This window comes from Coregonus lavaretus (genome assembly GCF_964263955.1).
Source record: "Coregonus lavaretus genome assembly, chromosome: 17".
NCBI lineage: Eukaryota > Metazoa > Chordata > Actinopteri > Salmoniformes > Salmonidae > Coregonus > Coregonus lavaretus.
Window position 1 is genome coordinate 15016710 of NC_140004.1, and position 22063 is coordinate 15038772.

Consider the following 22063-nt stretch of genomic DNA (forward strand, 5'->3'; position numbering starts at 1 on the left):
AAAACGGGCCTATGGACTGAGCATAGCTCACACAAACAGAGACAGGCAAGATGAGAGAGAGAGAGGAGAGAGAGAGAGAGAGAGAGAGAGAGAGAGAGAGAGAGAGAGAGAGAGAGAGAGAGAGAGAGGCAGAGAGAGAGAGAGAGAAAGCATTACCCCATGAAGCTCCTTCAAGAGATCCAAGCCACAAGGAAACAGAAGAGGAACTTTGAGTCAACAGCGCACATAACACTTGCGTACACACACACACATTGCACACTTCACACACACACAGCATGAAATAGAGCATTTTGTGGAGGTTAATGCAATTACAATCCTTACTGCAAAACACCCCAACTGGTTGCTCTATCAGCAAATAAATGAACATGACATTATGCATTCCTATTTTCCCATTGTGTTGTTATGGAACTAATGGTAGATTCTGGCAGCAGCAGCATTACCAGGTGTACAGGATAATTACCCTAAACCCATGGAGACTCTCTCTCTCTCCCGGACTAATCACAGTGTTTCACCTGAATTGCCATATTCTCATTCTCACAAATAATCACAACAAAAACAGTTGGCCCAAAAACTTGTCCCAAAGACTGAGCCAATAATGAATACAATATTGCTGCAGTAAAGGTAGCAGACATCATCATTCAGGAGGACATATTATATTGTATTGATACAAGGAATTTGATTCTGAGGAATTTCACCGATGGGAAATGACAGATGAATTATAGTGCATGTAAATTCGAAAGAGAAAAGCAGGCAGAGTATGTCTACATATTTTACAACCACAGTGTCTGGGAAAGTGCAGTTTATCAGTTTATTTTGTCAAATTTGCCTTGTGCAATTATTTTATTTTATGAATTGATAAATGTTACTAAGAAAATATACAACTTACGAAAATGCAAATGCCACCAGTGCTCCACTGACCACAATGAAGTCCAGAATGTTCCAGAGATCTCTGAAGTAAGAACCAGGATGGAGCAGGAGGCCCAGGTCAACCATCTGGACCAATCAGAGAGCAGGGTTAGATGGCTACAGTACACTGAGGGTGGGTGTAATGATGTCATGTCATAGTATTGTGAGGACAGAGGAAGAGTTAAGAGATGAGTGGTTTGGGGCCATGAAGTCTACATTCCATTATGTCAAAGTAGATTACTGATGTTTAGGATAGCATGAGTGATGTTTAGGATAGTGACTTGGGGTAAAGAGTGATGAACATCAAAGACAGGGAGTGCCCATGGAGACTTGCCAGATGTATGCCAGGAGGAGGGTAATAAAGGCTATATAAGATAGAGTGTTTTCTTTGTTCAAGTTAGTTCGTAGCATCAAGGGCAAAGCTCTGGTCATTGTTGTCACGAACCCGGTACCGATCATTAAATAATTGCATGAACTTTTTACAAAGTGTCTCAGTATATCCTTGCATCCTTGATTCTTTGAACACCCGAGAAACTCATCATAACAGTGGGGCAACCTCCTATAGTCATACTAAGTATTCAATGAAAGTGCTCTCATTGAGTCATGCATTTCAATAAACACAGGATGTGGCATGAGGCCAATACAACTATAGGAGTAACGGAATGAAAAACAAAGAAATACATTCTAGACAAATATTGTGGAAATCTAAGACAGCTGCCAAAAAGGATCTGAAAACATGTTATTTTTGTTCAGTCATTTAGTATGTAGTAAAAATTTAATTTCATGACATGTGCCTATCCAAGCTCTTACCTTAATCACCATCTCAAATGTGAAAACTCCCGTAAAGACGTAGTCCAGATACTTGAGCACCTGAACAGGAGAGAGTCAGTGCAAGAGAAAAACACAGCCAAGTGGCAATGCAAAACTAATTATTCCTCTAGCTCATTTGAACAGCTGCCTGATCTTCTCCTTGCTTACAGATATATTTGGATGAACTTTGTTGTCACACCTGTTGTTGTTTTTTAAATGTCTAACTGCATCAAATAAAATAAAATCGTATTGGTCGTGTACACATATTTTGCAGATGTTATCACAGGTGCAGCAAAATGCTTATGTTTCTAGCTCCAACAGTGCAGTAATACCTAACAATACAAAACAATACACACAAATCCAAAAAATTCAAAGAAAGAAATGAAGAAATATCAGAAAGAGCAATGTCAATGTCCGGAATATAAATATATACAGTGGGGAGAACAAGTATTTGATACACTGCCGATTTTGCAGGTTTTCCTACTTACAAAGCATGTAGAGGTCTGTAATTTTTATCATAGGTACACTTCAACTGTGAGAGACGGAATCTAAAACAAAAATCCAGAAAATCACATTGTATGATTTTTAAGTAATCAATTTGCATTTTATTGCATGACATAAGTATTTGATCACCTACCAACCAGTAAGAATTTCGGCTCTCACAGACCTGTTAGTTTTTCTTTAAGAAGCCCTCCTGTTCTCCACTCATTACCTGTATTAACTGCACCTGTTAGAACTCGTTACCTGTATAAAAGACACCTGTCCACACACTCAATCAAACAGACTCCAACCTCTCCACAATGGCCAAGACCAGAGAGCTGTGTAAGGACATCAGGGATACAATTGTAGACCTGCACAAGGCTGGGATGGGCTACAGGACAATAGGCAAGCAGCTTGGTGAGAAGGCAACAACTGTTGGCGCAATTATTAGAAAATGGAAGAAGTTCAAGATGACGGTCAATCACCCTCGGTCTGGGGCTCCATGCAAGATCTCACCTCGTGGGGCATCAATGATCATGAGGAAGGTGAGGGATCAGCCCAGAACTACACGGCAGGACCTGGTCAATGACCTGAAGAGAGCTGGGACCACAGTCTCAAAGAAAACCATTAGTAACACACTACGCCGTCATGGATTAAAATCCTGCAGCGCACGCAAGGTCCCCCTGCTCAAGCCAGCGTATGTCCAGGCCCGTCTGAAGTTTGCCAATGACCATCTGGATGATCCAGAGGAGGAATGGGAGAAGGTCATGTGGTCTGATGAGACAAAAATATAGCTTTTTGGTCTAAACTCCACTCGCCGTGTTTGGAGGAAGAAGAAGGATGAGTACAACCCCAAGAACACCATCCCAACCGTGAAGCATGGAGGTGGAAACATAATTCTTTGGGGATGCTTTTCTGCAAAGGGGACAGGACGACTGCACCGTATTGAGGGGAGGATGGATGGGGCCATGTATCGCGAGATCTTGGCCAACAACCTCCTTCCCTCAGTAAGAGCATTGAAGATGGGTCGTGGCTGGGTCTTCCAGCATGACAACGACCCGAAACACACAGCCAGGGCAACTAAGGAGTGGCTCCGTAAGAAGCATCTCAAGGTCCTGGAGTGGCCTAGCCAGTCTCCAAACCTGAACCCGATAGAAAATCTTTGGAGGGAGCTGAAAGTCCGTATTGCCCAGCGACAGCCCCGAAACCTGAAGGATCTGGAGAAGGTCTGTATGGAGGAGTGGGCCAAAATCCCTGCTGCAGTGTGTGCAAACCTGGTCAAGACCTACAGGAAACTTATGATCTCTGTAATTGCAAACAAAGATTTCTGTACCAAATATTAAGTTCTGCTTTTCTGATGTATTAAATACTTATGTCATGCAATAAAATGCAAATTAATTACTTAAAAATAATACAATGTGATTTTCTGGCCATTGTGGAGAGGTTGGAGTCTGTTTGATTGAGTGTGTGGACAGGTGTCTTTTATACAGGTAACGAGTTCTAACAGGTGCAGTTAATACAGGTAATGAGTGGAGAACAGGAGGGCTTCTTAAAGAAAAACTAACAGGTCTGTGAGAGCCGAAATTCTTACTGGTTGGTAGGTGATCAAATACTTATGTCATGCAATAAAATGCAAATTGATTACTTAAAAATCATACAATGTGATTTTCTGGATTTTTGTTTTAGATTACGTCTCTCACAGTTGAAGTGTACCTATGATAAAAATTACAGACCTCTACATGCTTTGTAAGTAGGAAAACCTGCAAAATCGGCAGTGTATCAAATACTTGTTCTCCCCACTGTATATATATATATATATATATATATATATATATATATATATATATATATATATATATATATATATATATATATATGATGGTATGTATAGACAGTATGGACAGTATATGAATAGAAAAGGTGTGTACAGCAGTAGTTATATAGGATGAGCGTTGACTAGAATACAGTATATACATATGAAGCGGGTAAAACAGTATGTAAACACTATTATACAACGTGTGGGTCTAATCCTGGATACTGATTGATTAAAACTGCATTCCAGACGGTGTCTATTTAAGCAATAAGGCACGAGGGGGTGTGGTATATGGCCAAATATACCACGGCTAAGGGCTGTTCTTGGGTACGACATAACGTGGAGTGCCTGGATACAGCCCTTAGCCGTGGTATATTGGCCATATAACACAAACCCCAGAGGTGCCTTATTGCTATTATAAACTGGTTACCAACGTAATTAGAGCAGTAAAAATAAATGTTTTGTCATACCTGTGGTATACGGTCTGATATACCATGGCTGTCAGCCAATTAGCATTCAGGGCTCGAACCACCCAGTTTATAATCCACAAATTGCCACCGGCTAAATCTATGATGTTGAAATGCCTATTTACTCTGTTCCATCTGACTGCTCAATCCACTGTCTCATCAGCTCAGCCAGGCAATTTATATACACTGCTCAAAAAAATAAAGGGAACACTAAAATAACATATCCTAGATCTGAATGAATGAAATAATCTTATTAAATACTTTTTTCTTTACATAGTTGAATGTGCTGACAACAAAATCACACAAAAATTATCAATGGAAATCAAATGTATCAACCGATGGAGGTCTGGATTTGGAGTCACCCTCAAAATCAAAGTGGAAAACCACACTACAGGCTGATCCAACTTTGATGTAATGTCCTTAAAACAAGTCAAAATGAGGCTCAGTAGTGTGTGTGGCCTCCACGTGCCTGTATGACCTCCCTACAATGCCTGGGCATGCTCCTGATGAGGTGGCGGATGGTCTCCTGAGGGATCTCCTCACAGACCTGGACTAAAGCATCCGCCAACTCCTGGACAGTCTGTGGTGCAACGTGGAGTTGGTGGATGGAGCGAGACATGATGTCCCAGATGTGCTCAATTGGATTCAGGTCTGGGGAACGGGCGGGCCAGTCCATAGCATCAATGCCTTCCTCTTGCAGGAACTGCTGACACACTCCAGCCACATGAGGTCTAGCATTGTCTTGCATTAGGAGGAACCCAGGGCCAACCGCACCAGCATATGGTCTCACAAGGGGTCTGAGGATCTCATCTCGGTACCTAATGGCAGTCAGGCTACCTCTGGCGAGCACATGGAGGGCTGTGCAGCCCCCCAAAGAAATGCCACCCCACACCATGACTGACCCACCGCCAAACCGGTCATGCTGGAGGATGTTGCAGGCAGCAGAACGTTCTCCACGGCGTCTCCAGACTCTGTCACGTCTGTCACGTGCTCAGTGTGAACCTGCTTTCATCTGTGAAGAGCACAGGGCGCCAGTGGCGAATTTGCCAATATTGGTGTTCTCTGGCAAATGCCAAACGTCCTGCACGGTGTTGGGCTGTAAGCACAACCCCCACCTGTGGACGTCGGGCCCTCATACCACCCTCATGGAGTCTGTTTCTGACCGTTTGAGCAGACACGTGCACATTTGTGGCCTGCTGGAGGTCATTTTGCAGGGCTCTGGCAGTGCTCCTCCTGCTCCTCCTTGCACAAAGGCGGAGGTAGCAGTCTTGCTGCTGGGTTGTTGCCCTCCTACGGCCTCCTCCACGTCTCCTGATGTACTGGCCTGTCTCCTTGTAGCGCCTCCATGCTCTGGACACTACGCTGACAGACACAGCAAACCTTCTTGCCACAGCTCGCATTGATGTGCCATCCTGGATGAGCTGCACTACCTGAGCCACTTGTGTGGGTTGTAGACTCCGTCTCATGCTACCACTAGAGTGAAAGCACCGCCAGCATTCAAAAGTGACCAAAACATCAGCCAGGAAGCATAGGAACTGAGAAGTGGTCTGTGGTCACCACCTGCAAAACCAGTCCTTTATTGGGGGTGTCTTGCTTATTGCCTATAATTTCCACCTGTTGTCTATTCCATTTGCACAACAGCATGTGAAATGTATTGTCAATCAGTGTTGCTTCCTAAGTGGACAGTTTGATTTCACAGAAGTGTGATTGACTTGGAGTTACATTGTGTTGTTTAAGTGTTCCCTTTATTTTTTTGAGCAGTGTACAAGATCTACACTGTAAAAAGCATCTAGACATTATCTCCCATTTGGTTTTCAACAGCAGAGATTTGTAATAACCTTGCTGCCTGTCTCTCTGACATTTGCAACATTGTTTCAATATTGAAATTCGATCTCCAGCTGTCCTATGGTAATGAACGTGTCGGGAGTCGGGACAAGACAGACAGGATGGCAGCTTTTCTCAGCCAGTCAAAATCATGAATCAGCATGAAAATATGTCAATCATTATTTGAATATATTGGTAACCCGTTGTATAAAAGTGATAATGCCCTCGAAGCGGGTATTTGGAGGATATATTGGCACGGTTTGCCGGCCCGAGACGAACACACCCATGCCAATATATCCTCCAAACACTGGCTTCTCTGGCATTATCACTTAATTATAAAACTGGTTGTTTGGATCCTGGATGCTGATTGGAAGAGCAGCGTTCTAAGCCGTGCTGTATTGGCCATCAGAGAAACACCTATGCCTGCTAACAGTTCCATCTGAAAATTACAATTGCGCATCCATAAGAATATCATGTTCAGGTTGCTGTCTGAATCATCTCTTGTATTTATCTCAACTTGCACATTATTTCCCTTTGCTTCCAGACTAGTATTTAGTTTGGTACAGCGGGGGTTAATATAAGCCTCGCTGTATGCCTGTCCTACCTAGGAAACAATGTTTCACTTTTGAATTTCGATCTCTGTAGTACCATAGAGTAGACAACCTCGTCTGAGCCACATCATTATCATGGACATATCCAAGTAAATGCCAATTGAAAAAAAGCTCAAATGAAAATGCAGCTAGTGTACTGTCATTCCAGGTTCAATGTTTGACGTGACTGAGTTAGCTTAAGTTGGCTGGCTGGCTAGCTAGCTATCAAGTGACAAGAAGCCTGCATAGCAACCATTTCGTTTAGAATGGAAGACCAGTGCTTTTGCATAGCAACTTTGCAAAAATAATTAAGGACTGGGTCGAGTCTGTAGAAACATGACCAAAATAACTAACAACCAGATTTCTGTCCGGACTATATCTTCAGGTGGATGAATGAAATTGTATGAATTGACTTATCAAAATAAATGTTTTAATGAAAATATGTAATTCACTGTTATTTTAGTATGTTGGTAACAGTTTTATAAAAGCAATAAGGCACCCAAGGCAGTGATGTACCATGAATACAGTCACAAGTAAATGGGTGACTGGCCCTCCACTATCGCATTGGGCCTAACAACGCCATTTACCTGTGACTGTGTTCATGATACAGCACTGCCTCTTGTGACTTATTGCTTAATTAAAGTGACCAGTATTCAATGACTATGTACATAGGGCAGCACACTCTTAAGGTGCAGGTTAGAGTATTGGGTGGTAGCCGGCTAGTAACAGTGACTAAGTTCAGGGCAGGGTACTGGGCGGAGGCCGGCTAGTGGTGACTATTTAACAGTCTGATGGCCTCTATAGAAGCTGTTTTTTAAATCTCTCGGTCCCAGCTTTGATGCACATGTACTGTCTCCACCTTCTATATGGTAGCGGGGTGAACAGGTCATGGCTTAATGATCTTCTTGGCCTTCCTGTGACACCGGGTGCTGTAGATGTCCTGGAGGGCAGGCAGTGTGCCCTCTGTGATGTGTTGGGATGACCGCACCACCTCTGGAGAGCCCTGCGGTTGCAGACGGTGCAATTGCCGTACCAGGCGGAGATACAGCCTGACAGGATGCTCTGAATGGTGCATCTGTAGATGTTTGTGAGGGTCTTTTGGGCCAAGCCGAATTTGGCACTGTTGTGCCTTCTTCACCACACTGTCTGTGTGGATGGACCATTTCAGGTTGTGTGTGTCTGGCATGTCTGCCTGCCTGTGTGTGTGTGTTTGTGTGTCTACACGTACGTGAGTGTGTGTTGTGTGTGTGTACACGTGCCTGTGTGCCTGGCATTTCTGCCTGAGCGTGTGTGTTTGTGTTTGGCATGTCTGCCTGCCTGTGTGTGTGTGTGTGTGTGTGTGTGCGCATGCGTAGACTCACATTGTTGCGTGGAGCGTTGGCCTGGACAGGGTCCTCTGCAGCCAATGCAATGCTACTCATGGATATCACTACCAGGATACACATCTCAAAGTACCGCAGGCTCACAATGTAATGACACAGACGCCGCACCCTGGAGAGAGAGAGAGAGAGAGAGAGAGAGAGAGAGAGAGAGAGAGAGAGAGAGAGAGAGAGAGAGAGGAGAGAGAGAGAGAGAGAGAGAGAGAGAGAGAGAGAGAGAGAGAGAGAGAGAGAGAGAGAGAGAGAGAGGAGAGAGAAGGAGAGAGAGAGAGAGAGAGAGGTCATATAGTCCATATATAGCTCACCTGAGAGACATAACACATAGACACTGTTCCTAGTAATGGCTGGGCTGCATATAGACGGGCTATAACAGTGGCTGGCTGGCTGCTGATTTTGTTTTCTGTTAGTTGATTGTAGGTTAATGCAAAGGTTTATAAGCAATCTACGAAGATGGATATTTGAGTGATTGTGTGGACTTAAAGGAAAGTGCTACTCGATTGCCTTTAAGACATGCACTAACATTTTAACAGCTTCGCTAAAGGAGTTAAATGTGGGGCCATATGACAATGTTAACATGCAGGGACTTGCTACATGGAAGGCAGAGTGTTTGTGGTGTGAATGGTGTGAGTGGTGTAGCATAGAGTGGAGTAGTGTAGAGTGGTGTAGCATAGAGTGGTGTAGTGTAGAGTGGAGTAGTGTAGAGTGGTGTAGCATAGAGTGGTGTAGTGTAGAGTGGAGTAGTGTAGAGTGGTGTAGCATAGAGTGGTGTAGTGTAGAGTGGTGTAGCATAGAGTGGTGTAGTGTAGAGTGGAGTAGTGTAGAGTGGTGTAGCATAGAGTGGTGTAGTGTAGAGTGGAGTAGTGTAGAGTGGTGTAGCATAGAGTGGTGTAGTGTAGAGTGGTGTAGCATAGAGTGGTGTAGTGTAGAGTGGTGTAGCATAGAGTGGTGTAGTGTAGAGCTGTCCATGCGGGCCACTCACACGTTGGTCTGGCCAAACACAAACATGGAGCTGTAAGGCAGGATGGGTCTGGGTCCACTCTGAGTCCGCTCCTCCAGGGTTTTCTTCTCGTCATTCATAGGCATGGTCTCACGGTCTATACTGTTCACTGGGACACAGACACAAAGGTTTAGATACACCTCAGAAACACAAGAACACTGAAGAAACAGTATTAGAGGGCAAATAGGTTTGCAGTACTGACTGGGGATAAGGGTTAGTGTTAAGGTTGGTACTGACTGGGGATAAGGGTTAGTGTTAAGGTTGGTACTGACTGGGGATAAGGGTTAGTGTGAAGGTTGGTACTGACTGGGGATAAGGGTTAGTGTTAAGGTTGGTACTGACTGGGGATAAGGGTTAGTGCTAAGGTTGGTACTGACTGGGGATAAGGGTTAGTGCTAAGGTTGGTACTGACTGGGGATAAGGGTTAGTGTTAAGGTTGGTACTGACTGGGGATAAGGGTTAGTGTTAAGGTTGGTACTGACTGGGGATAAGGGTTAGTGCTAAGGTTGGTACTGACTGGGGATAAGGGTTAGTGTGAAGGTTGGTACTGACTGGGGTTAAGGGTTAGTGTTAAGGTTGGTACTGACTAGGGATAAGGGTTAGTGTTAAGGTTGGTACTGACTGGGGATAAGGGGTTGTGTTGAGGTTGGTACTGACTGGGAATAGGGGTTAGTGTTAATGTTGGTACTGATTGGGGATAAGGTTTAGGGTTAATGTTGGTACTGACTGGGGTTAAGGGTTAGTGTTAAGGTTGGTACTGGCTAGGGATAAGGGTTAGTGTTAAGGTTGGTACTGACTGGGGATAAGGGTTAGTGTTAAGGTTGGTACTGACTGGGGATAAGGGTTAGTGCTAAGGTTGGTACTGACTGGGGATAAGGGTTAGTGTTAAGATTGGTACTGACTGGGGATAAGGATTAGTGTTAAGGTTGGTACTGACTTGGGATAAGGGTTAGTGCTAAGGTTGGTACTGACTGGGGATAGGGGTTAGTGTTAATGTTGGTACTGATTGGGGATAAGGGTTAGGGTTAATGTTGGTACTGACTGGAGATAAGTGTTAATGTTGGTACTGACTGGGGTTAAGGGTTAGTGTTAAGGTTGGTACTGACTAGGGATAAGGGTTAGTGTTAATGTTGGTACTGACTGGGGATAAGGGTTAGTGTTAATGTTGGTACTGACTGGGGATAAGGGTTAGTGTGAAGGTTGGTACTGACTGGGGATAAGGGTGGTCTCCCCGGGAGGGGGGGTGATGGTGACAGGGGGGATGTTGACGGCCGTCTGTCCAGTCCGTCTGACGTTCCTCTGATTGTCTGAGTCTTCAGGTCCCTCTGTGCCCCACCTCTGATCTCCAGGGTCCTGCTGGGGGCTGATGGCTAGGGAGTCTCCCTCAGACTCCACATATCTGTCCCTGGGAAACAGATCAAATTACCATAGAGCACAAGTCATTGATCTCTGGTACCTACTCGTATGATATGCTTTCATCAGTGCAAAATGATGTATCCTATAGATTTGCAGTCATGTAGAAGTCATCTGAGAAGTAACAAAGACATCCAAGAACAGAGCCAGTCTTACCTGTGGCCCTTCCCCCTCTCCCTCTCACTGTGCTCCTCTCCCTCCAGTGTGGACTGGCCCCTGGAGCTGTGGGTCTTGTGTCTCCTCCTCTCCCCATTGGCCCCGTTCTCTCCCCTGGAGCACCTCTCTCCCGAGCGGCCATCTTTGTGGCGTGACCTGCGCTCCCCCTTGCCTCCGCTGTTGACAGTGCCGTTACCCTCTCTGGCCTGTCTGTGGGAGTGGTGGTGGCGATGCTCTCTCTCCCCCGTCCCCGTTCCCCCTCCTCCTGCCTCGTCCACTAAGGTCTGGTGGTGGTGCCTCCTGCCCCCCTCTTGGCTGCGCGACCGCTCACTCTTCCCCTCCTTGCCCCGGGTGCCGTCTGGGTCCTTGCTGCGACTGTGGTGGACATGGTGCCTACCCTCTTTGCCTGGATCTCCATTCTCATTGGCCTCGTCGATGGGTCTCTCCCTGTCCCGGTGGCGGTGGTGCCTGCGTGGCTGGGGGCCGGCCGGGTCCCCAGGGGTATCTGTCTCCTCAGGGGTCCGGGGCTTGTGTTGGCCCATGGGGCCGGGGCCGTCATGGGGCTCCACCACCAGGGGCCGGTCCAGGTGGGTCTTCATGTCAGGGCGGATGTGCAGGGCGGAGGACATACGAAGCCTCTCCTCAGGGTCCAGCTCGCTGTACAGGGCCTCACTGCTGGCCCGCAGGTTGTGTCTCCTCAGCTGAGTGGTTCTCTGCTCCCACACTGACATCATCTTCAGAGACTTCTGCTGCTCCTTACTGCAGGTGGACAGACAGGGCAGTTCACCTTTATTAGGGTACATTGAACATGTCCTTTACTGCGTGAGCGATATGTATTTAATGTATTTGAAGAGAAGCATTCTGGAATACATTACATATCATAAGGCATAAACCCCTGCATGCTGAATGGCATACAGTATGGAAGTGCAATGGAGGTTTCTTCACAGCGAAACAGTCCAGTCCCTCTCCATTACCACACGTAAAAAGAGAGACTTTATGGACAGGCCAAGCATGGTAGACCAAGACCATGCTATGACATGCTTCAGTTGACTTGCCCTGTCAACGTCTTTGAAATGGTTGAACACATGCATTGTAAATCAGTAGTCTACCTATGCCATATAGAACACACGTATATGGATACATCCAACATGACTTCCTTTACTGTGTAGAAGTCACAATTAACTTTCATACAGTACAACGGCATGAAAACGACTATCATATCTACTCATGCTAGCACTGTGGTAATGTTCAACCCCAGCTCCAATCTGCCCTCCACTACTTACATTACACATGTATAGCTCTACACTGAGGTATCTGGTTAGGGGTGAATGGAGAGGTGCCACTGGATTATTTGAGTGAATTTACAGTATAGTGTATGGTACACTATAAGGAGGAAATGATCAAGCTAATGTAGGGCCAAGTAAAGAAGCAGGACAAGATGTTTATTCCATCCTGCTTCAATAATGTAAACATGATGATGATGGTCATCACCAGGAAGTTATGTTATGTTATACAAATAGATTGTCATGGCTACCGTACAGTAAGTTAGTTTACCTCAAGTAGTGATGGACTGGGGAGCAGACATAACTCCTACAACACATGAAGGAGCACATTGAAACAAACAAGGGACAGACTAAGAGGCTCCCTAAAAGTGACATAAACAGGCTAGGAGACATTGGAAACAAAGACACAGGGGGAAACAAGAGCTTAGAAAGACTGACAGAGGAGAAACATGGGGAGACAAAATAACTTACTTCACTGAGAGTAGAACTGAAAATAAACAAGACAAAGGAACGACACCCAGACGTTGGTATTGCACTGCAGTAAGTAGACTTAGTACTTCATTTTATCTTAAACAATCCTACCCCCAAGTTACATTATCCTTACTGTCTAGTAATGAGAAAACGAGTCCCTAATATAAAAGAGGGACATGGCACTTCAGCCAAACAAAGGGTCTTTGAGTGATTTTAGGTGTCTGACGTTATAGGCAGGGTGTGTGTGTGCGCTCGTGTTTTGCCTCTCCATCTGCCTGGCTGTGGCATCCGGTCGTAAGGTACATGGTGGCCTTTACAGAGCTGCTCAGCTAGAACTTCTGACTCACTGAGTGCCAGCGACACTCTCTAGTGGCTTTGCTGTGGGTCGTTAGGACAGAGAGGAAGAGCGTCTCTCAGTCTGCTCGACACAGCACGAGCCTGCCAGCCCAGCCCAACCCAACCCAACCCAGCTCAACCCAGCCCAACCCAACCCAGCTCAACCCAGCTCAACCCAACTCAACCCAGCTCAACCCAGCCCAACCCAGCCCAGCCAGCCAGCCCAACCCAGCCCAACCCAGCCCAACCCAGCTCAACCCAGCCCAACCCAGCCCAGCCAGCCAGCCCAACCCAGCCCAACCCAGCCCAACCCAGCTCAACCCAGCCCAACCCAGCCCAGCCAGCCAGCCCAACCCAGCCCAACCCAGCCCAACCCAGCTCAACCCAGCCCAACCCCAGCCCGACCCAGCCCAGCCCAACCCAGCCCAGCCCAGCCCAACCCAACCCAGCCGAGCCAGCGCATCAGCACAACACCGCCCCAGGATACTGTGTCTGCTCAGACTACCTCTGAGTACACACTGACACAGTATAGCGAAGTGAGAGAGGGAGATAATCTCAGTCGGAGATGAAGAGGTAAAAATATGAGAGGGAGGTCCTGAGGAGAGTTCAGTCACTACAACAAGTGCAGATGTACAGTATCAATTACAACAAATATGAAGAGGTGCATAACATTATGTACATACAGAATGAGCATACCAATCTCATAATACCTGTTACTGAAAAAAGGCTGCCACATGAATCTGCTACAATTCAACACAGTGGAAAACTCACAATGGTATGACTCAATGCTCAGGAGAAACGGTTGGGAGTCAAAGGGGAGACGGAGGGAGGGGAGGTGAGGGCGCCTGGTGGTGCAGAAGATTTGGCTACTGTACATACAGTATAGGACCCAGGCTAGGGATGAGGAGGAGGGTGATGGAGTAAAGACCCAGGCTAGGGATGAGGAGGAGGGTGATGGAGTAAAGTGGAACGGAGAGTAAACACTCACAGTGAATTAACGCTGCAGATGGACGAGCTGCTAGAGAGTGCACCTTGACTTTGCTTTACAAAACTGCACATGCAAAAAACAAAAGATGGGGGAGGGAGAACAAAAGAGGGGGAGAGGTCAGGGTCAGAAGGAGGACAGGGCACCCTCTGTCCATCCATCCGTCTGTCTGTCCTTGACTCTCCCACTACACGTCAACTCAATGGGAGTCTCAGTTTAAGACCAACAGAATGAGTAAACAAAGGAATGAGAGTAGCAGCTTTGAGACTTTCAACCTCCAAGACAAATAATGAAAATAGTTTGCATTGCAGAGACCAATTTATAGGTGCCAAGTATAAATTACATTTCCTTTGAGGAAATGTGGAGGAAAAAATTCTCAAAGCCTATATTAATAAGAAGATTCTACAAACCAATGGCTACGTTACAATTTTTAAATAACAAGATAAAACAGTGCTTTGAAACATTTAAGACAAAACATTTAAAACAATGACAGAATCACATATCCTGCTACCATCGACTATGAATACACTAATTACAGTTGTTATACAGTACATACAGGTGAATGGCAATACAAGGATCCAGTGCCCATACAATGACTGATATGCTCCAAATCTCATGTGGACTATCTATTTAGCTAGCTCAAATTACATTTTATGTTAAGTGCCTGTCACTCGAAAGAGATTAGTGGTAAGGGGTCCAACAAAGGTATACACCAGAGGTCACATTGTTACCAGAACCATGTTTTCTGAATGTACAGCGTTGCATGCACAATCTGTGCTCATTGTTGAGGAAATTACCTTGCTGGCACTGCCCTCTCCGCTCCATGTTGGCCTGTGTACAGGATACTGTGTAGCCTATGTGGGGGATGTGAGACAGAGTATTAAGGTGTCTCTGACCCTAGTCAAGGTCTTAGCAGGCATTAAGCCTTTTATCAACTGCTTCTCACACATTTACAACATTGAGCCCTTCAGTGACTCAAAGAGAGAACACATGATCTATCAAAACACCAGACATTGGGTACAGAGGGGTTAAATCATGTGTAACTCCTCAGAAGAGCACAATCAACAGAAAACTAGTAGTCCAGACAGAATAATACAACATAGAGCCACAAACAACAGATACAATCCCATGTAGACATACTTCAATGTAAAATAGCATCTCTCAGGAGGGGGAGACAGTGTGGTGTGTCTGGGGGGTAGGGCTGTGGGAAGGGATGTGAGGGAGGTTTGATCTGTGGGAGGGGGTATGAGGGAGGGAGGGCAGGGGGGTAGCAAGGGGGAAACTGAATCAAACGCCTGATCATGACTTACGCTGTGATGGAGATGCTCGCTGCCGACATGGGGCTGACCTCCTTGACCTCCTTGGCCTTCTGGAGGGCCATCTTCTTGGTGATGGCCACCTCCTGCTCCTCCTCATCCTGATGAGCACAAACACAGAGAGGAACGGAGACCACCCAGGGGTGGGTAGGTGGGCCATCAATGGCTACATGATGATAAGCCCTGCCACAAGCCCAAAAAATCAAGGCCATTACCTCTCTCTGGAGTGGCTGCAAATATTTAAGCCTCTTCCCCATAGGTGTATTATTATGAATGGTCGCAAATCCTACAACCAGTTGGGAGGTTCATTGCCTTGAGTTATTGACCAGGACAAACATCAGTCATCCCAGAATAGCCCCAGACGACAGGGTTAAGGAACCAATAAAGCAAGGCACTATATATCCTAATAAGAATATTCACTGTCTAATTCAACAAACATAAATACGGGGATGAAATTCCATGTGGCATTTGATTAGACAGCTGACTTTCATGATGGATCATCAGGGGAACACGTCTCTGTCTCTCTACCCAGGGTTCTCAGGGACTCCAGGGAGGGGAGGTTCCAGTCAGAGAATACAGAGGCTGGAAGCCCGACTGTACTATGTACTGTACCTTAGTGAGCTCCTGTGCGTTTGCAAGGTTGTCAACAGCGATGGCCAAGAAGACATTGAGGAGAGTGTCTGATCAGTGAGGGGTCAGGAAAGTTCAAACAGTCAATCAGTCAATCAATATTTACATTGGATCTTATACAGTATGTCGCTATATATATTCTTATAGCTTACAAATCAACGCTAAATCATGTTACTATCACGGGGCACTGAAGTCATGATGCTTGACAGTAGTAAAGGTTAATCAATGCAGGTCGATCATCCAGAGAGGATACAGTTTCCAAACAGGGTGAGAACGATGAAGTAGATGGAGGAGAACATTCCCCCCGGCACGCCCCCCTGAGACTCTATCCCATGATACATCACTGCATTCCAGTCCTCTCCTGTCAGAATCTGGGAGACACACAAACACATCGTTACATGGATTTCGCTAATGGTATTACAGTAGTTATAACATGAAATTATTTTCAAAAGGAAGACAAAACACAACTTAATTCAGCATTTTGTAAACTTCACCTGGAAAACTGTGAGAATGGCTGCTGGAAAGGTGTCAAAGTTTGTTGTTGGCGTCTCCTCGTCAAAATTAAACCTGCAGGAAGAAACACAGATTAGAGAGGTTGTTAACGTTCAGCTATGCCTTGCTAGCACACAGGTTCACACTCTAGATTGTATAATCCCTCATCACTTTTGTGACCATGGAAATTGAGGAGATGAGAAGACTCCCACTTAGTCATAGTTTATTATTGTGTTGCTCCAGCATAATAGGCATAGTACATCTTGCTACTGTCAGAGCCCTAACAGCTTGGTTTTCTCCCGTAAACCTCTCCGTCAAGGCTGATTTCACAACAACTTTTGCTAATCTTGATATTCTGTATTGCTCTGTGAGAATCTACAGGGACCTCATTACACCTTCCAACAATGAGAACTATGCAGAAAACAAATGAAGTGTGTCCTCTCTCTGCTTGCTGAAATCCTTGGTGCGTAGACGGACATTCATTAGTACAGCTCTCATTAGTTTCCCAACTAGAGAAAAGACAATGCAGGTCTGCATAAAACCCTGTTTAGTCCACTCTACTGTGAGGTCCAAATGAATCATCATAAAATACAAAATACAATGGATAAATACTAAATACAACATATAAAACAAGTGACTTACCGTATAGTGTACATCTAACATTGTATGTATCCCACTAAATGTGTTTATTTTATTTTGACTAGGACAGGCATGACGTTGAATATACATTATATTCAAAGAGTGCATACTGCATAATGATCCATGCACCTGGATGGGACACCTCAGCTCAAGTGGATTTGACTAGCATACATTTCCTGGACAGCTTGAAGTGGGCAGGCTTTGGCTGGATATGGCTGGGTGAAGCAGCTTCACAACCACTAGCCCTTAATATATCTTTGATTGAACACTGCACTGAAAGGGCCTGAACAACACACAGTCTGACTGAGCACTGCACCGGAAGGGCCTGAACACACATCCTGACTGAACACCACAATTGAAGAGCCTGAACAACACACATCCTTACTGGACACTGCACTGAAAGAGCATGAACAGCACACATCCTGACTGAACACTACACTAGAAGAGCCTGAACAACACAGAGATCCTGCTTCCATTATGTCAGGGAGTGATTCTACTGTAGTTCATACTCCCAGGCTGACATGTCAAGGCCTGCCAAGTGTCATTTCTCTCTGGATCAACTGCATGCATCTATTTGTTTAGAATGTCCTCTCTGCCTGCACCTTGTGCATTTAGATCACACGACTGGAGTGTTTTTGCATTTAACTGGATTATTAACAACACAGAGACCAACAACACAGAGACCATCTACTCTGTTGAGCAACACAGAGACCATCTACTCTGTTGAACAACACAGACACCATCTACTCTGTTGAACAACACAGAGACCATCTACTCTGTTGAACAACACAGACCATCTACTCTGTTTCTGAGTGGGATCAATAATTCATAGTGGAGGAATTTTGTTTATAATGTCCTCTCTGCCTGCAGCTTGTGCATTTAGATCACATGACTGGAGTGTTTTTGCATTTAACAACACAGAGACCAACAACACAGATACCATCTACTCTGTTGAGCAACACAGAGACCATATACTCTGTTGAACAACACAGAGACCATCTACTCTGTTGAACAACACAGAGACCATCTACTCTGTTTCTGAGTGGGATCAATCATTCATAGAGTGGAGGAATGAAAACCTCTCCTTTCCTTAAAAACAACGTACATCTATATTATATCACAAGCTAAATGGTAATGCTAACAACAATGGAACTGGCTAATGTTGAGTATCTCCATGGGTAATCTGGACCCATGAATAATACAGTACAGTGTGTGTACTGGACAGGACTGTTACTGTGAGAGGCAATGGGGGTTGACTCACAGTCCCCCAAAGAGCTGCATGCCCAGTAGGGCGAACACCACAATGAAGAGGAAGAGGAGGAAGAGCAGGCTGATGATGGACTTCATGGAGTTGAGTAGAGAGACCACCAGGTTCCTCAGAGAGTTCCAGTACCTAAGGCAGGAGGATGAAGATGAGGAATGAGGATGTGATAGTGTTATACCATCGTGTCATGTATAGGTAGTCATGTCCTGTTTTGGATCAGGGTGTAAATATCACTCACTTAGTGACTTTGAAAATCCTAAGCAGACGGAGAGCTCTCAGGACGCTGATGCCAAAGGAGGCCCCAGGTTTCACAACTGCCCAGATCACCTCAAAAATACTGCCTATAATCACCTAGGAGGAGAGTATATTGAATTACTTAAAATGTGTGTTCTCTCTAAAGCAATGCAATGTAATGTAATTCTCTACAATAAAACATTTCAGAAGTGCGGGTTTGATTGAATCGCAGTCTCACTTACTCCAAAATCAAAACAGTTGAAAGAGGAATGGAAGTAGCTCATGGGTCCTAGTCCATATATTTTCATGGACATCTCAGTCAGAAACAAGCCCAGGAATACAAACTCTGCCAAATCTGCGAGGGAGAGGTAAAACACACAGATCAATTAACTGAGTCAAATATGACTGCCCTGATGTCTGATGTGAAGGCACTGATTCAATACAACTAATACACTGTAGATGGTTTTATTGTACAAACAGCAAATAAATAGAATGATACGTTCTGTTGGTGATGGTAGGAAAACGAATGGTATAGTATTCCCTCCCATGCAGGTCGGGCGTTGGACAGGACTTACACAGTGCATATGTGAGCCACTCAGGCTGGTCATAATGGACAATGGCCACACACAGTGTGTTGAGGCCCACTAGACACAGCACTGTCCAGTAGAAGCTCTGAGCCTTGACCAGGCGTCTGATGGTGAAGCGGAGCCGCTTCTCTTTCCTCCGGAAGTAGGAGGCACTGTCGTTCTTGCTGCTCTTCAGGCTGGCCCGGGCGAACGGAGACCCTGGAGGAGCAGTGGGGGGAACAGCACACACACTGGAGATAAAGTCACAGTCATCAATACTGTATTTCTCATTAAAATCACTTTGATGTAACTTCATGACCTGAAGGTTTTCACTTGGTGGGGACCGCCTCGAAACATCATTAGACTCGATGAGAGGAAAGATTAAAAATCACAGCTAATAAACCCCAAAATGTGCACTATGGCTCAATCAAACCACAACATAGCATGCCAAATACAGGAACCTGTATGTAAAGTAGAGGACATTTGCAATATGACCGTTAGCAGAATTGCCTTTACATTACTCTTTAATAATGCTGCATCATATTGTTCAGATGGACAGTATCTTCTCAGTGTCCTGGCTAGTTCTTGGCATCCATAGAGAACTCTGTGCACTGCCCTCCTCCCTTCTCCTCTACCTCCACCACCACCTCCACCTCCCAGCCCATAATAAACCGTCTGTAACTTAAATTAAACCAACATTTTAGGCTGGACCAAAAAAATTAAAGTGAAAAATGGTTCTATTAGCATCTCGTTAGTGGCCCAGGAGGAGAGGGAGAATCATCATTTCCTGGGCTATTTTCATCTCCAAATTTAACTCGGGTGTGAAGCCTCATAAACTGAGCACCAAATCAGGCTTGACTTTTTCCTTTTCTCCCTCCATCTCCCTCTCCATCTCCTTCTCCCTGTCATCTATTTCTTGTATGGGATTCTAATACTGAGCCAAACCACATACTCCCCTTTAATTACTGTGTATGGGATTCTAATACTGAGCCAAACCACATACTCCCCTTTAATTACTGTGCAGTGATGCAGATCTAATTGAGGAGTATTAATAATCACTTATGCAGCGGGACTGAGGAGTTCAAACAGATAGTAGCTAACAAAAAGCAGGGAACAGTTGTAGATTATTTTATTATTACTTTATACTTTTTTGAATAAGAGGCTATTGCGATGCTTCTGTCATTAGTCATTCTTAACCGTAGTCTGGAGCAGTGGCTTCTTCCTTGCTGAGCGGCCTTTCAGGTTATGTCGATATAGGACTTGTTTTACTGTGGATATAGATACTTTTGTACCTGTTTCCTCCAGCATCTTCACAAGGTCCTTTGCTGTTGTTCTGGGATTGATTTGCACTTTTCGCACCAAAGTACATTCATCTCTAGGAGACAGAACGTGTCTCCTTCCTGAGCGGTATGACGGCTGCGTAGTCCCATGGTGTTTATACTTGCGTACTATTGTTTGTACAGATGAACGTGGTACCTTCAGGCGTTTGGAAATTGCTCCCAAGGATGAACCAGACTTGTGGAGGTCTACAATTGGTTTCTGAGGTCTTGGCTGATTTCTTTTGATTTTCCCATGATGTCAAGCCTTGAGGCACTGAGTTTGAAGGTAGGCCTTGAAATACATCCACAGGTACACCTCCAATTGACTCAAATGATGTCAATTAGCCTATCAGAAGTTTCTAAAGCCATGACATCATTTTCTGGAATTTTCCAAGCTGTTTAAAGGCACAGTCAGCTTAGCGTATGGAAACTTCTGACCCACTGGAATTGTGATACAGTGAATTATAAGTGAAATAATATGTCTGTAAACAATTGATGGAAAAATTACTTCTGTCATGCACAAAGTAGATGTCCTAACCGACTTGCCAAAACTATAGTTTGTTAACAAGACATTTGTGGAGTGGTTGAAAAACAAGTTTTAATGACTCCAACCTAAGTGTATGTAAACTTCCGACTTCAACTGTATATAGTACTCTAAATACCCCAATCCATGTTGCTAAATTCAAAAGAATATAAGATAAAAATGTGGACCTTTAAAGCCAATTATTTCAGAATTATCTTTTTGCAGGTAGAACCTTATAGTCTCAAGCTCTCGATTAATAAATGCATTTCTATAGCTTCCAAAATATTTTTACAATGGTGGGGGTGCCAAGATGGAGGCACAGTGGCTTCAACACAGCGCCCCCTATCAGTCATCTAGTGTATATAAATCATTGGGTAGAACAGGATACAGCAGTGAGCAGTGTGAAAGCTGACAAGTTGATTAAGAGGTCGGAGTCACGGGCGTTGGCCTTACCAACAGATGAGATGTCAGTGAAGTGGTCCTCGCCTTCCTCAGCATTGATCAGGTCATTCTTGCTCTTCTTGGCTCTTTTCAACACTGAACACACATTAGAACAATACTGTAGGGTTAGTACCAGACCAGATGTCATCTGTTCCAGGGAGATAATGCATACAGTATGTGTGTTTGATGGATATGACATCAGCTCTCGGGGCATTAATACAGGACTTCCATCAGGCAACTAACTTCCTTTTAAAAAAGCAGCACACAACTTGAACCCTTCACATTTATGATAGCTTGTGAAACACTGTTCCTACAAGCATCTCAGGGGAGGCCTCTCAGGTGTTGTTAGATCAACAGACCATTCAAACTCGACTGACAACACAGCCCCCTCACACACACTCTCCCAGCCAGGCTCTCTCTGAACTGTGGCACTGTGCACTTCTCTCCTGTTGTAATACAATTTACATGTGGCCCCAACACCCATAATTACTGTGAGTTCACACTTGATGATAGCAGCAGCACAATATATATTACAGAGAGAGTGGGTGGCATCAGCCCAAAGCCTGACACATCTACAGCCACAGCCAGAGAGGAGCCTGGGTAAGCAGTCCTGGGCAGACACAGGGAGACCTCCCGAGTGGCGCAGTGGTCTAAGGCTAGCTGTGCCACTAGAGATCCTGGTTCGAATCCAGGCTCTGTTGTAGCTGGCTGTGACCGGGAGACCCATGG

The 22063-nt window shown here is 45.0% G+C and overlaps 1 protein-coding gene across 1 annotated transcript in view; it reads right to left on the bottom strand.

The window, feature by feature from the left end:
• cacna1ba (calcium channel, voltage-dependent, N type, alpha 1B subunit, a) overlaps nucleotides 1–22063 on the bottom strand; it is a gene marked incomplete at its 3' end in the record, with an annotated part of 138523 nt that overhangs the window by 39825 nt on the left and 76635 nt on the right. The window contains exons 10-26 of the mRNA XM_084180933.1: nucleotides 21332–21430; nucleotides 19061–19270; nucleotides 18728–18840; nucleotides 18490–18602; nucleotides 18249–18380; nucleotides 16351–16423; nucleotides 16110–16227; nucleotides 15839–15906; nucleotides 15221–15327; nucleotides 14708–14764; nucleotides 13914–13976; nucleotides 10836–11594; nucleotides 10478–10671; nucleotides 9249–9375; nucleotides 8252–8381; nucleotides 1717–1776; nucleotides 887–993 (exon numbers count right to left, since the gene is read on the bottom strand). Coding sequence (XP_084037059.1) covers nucleotides 887–993; nucleotides 1717–1776; nucleotides 8252–8381; nucleotides 9249–9375; nucleotides 10478–10671; nucleotides 10836–11594; nucleotides 13914–13976; nucleotides 14708–14764; nucleotides 15221–15327; nucleotides 15839–15906; nucleotides 16110–16227; nucleotides 16351–16423; nucleotides 18249–18380; nucleotides 18490–18602; nucleotides 18728–18840; nucleotides 19061–19270; nucleotides 21332–21430 — 2530 coding nt within the window. The remainder of the gene's footprint in view (nucleotides 1–886; nucleotides 994–1716; nucleotides 1777–8251; nucleotides 8382–9248; nucleotides 9376–10477; nucleotides 10672–10835; nucleotides 11595–13913; nucleotides 13977–14707; nucleotides 14765–15220; nucleotides 15328–15838; nucleotides 15907–16109; nucleotides 16228–16350; nucleotides 16424–18248; nucleotides 18381–18489; nucleotides 18603–18727; nucleotides 18841–19060; nucleotides 19271–21331; nucleotides 21431–22063) is intronic.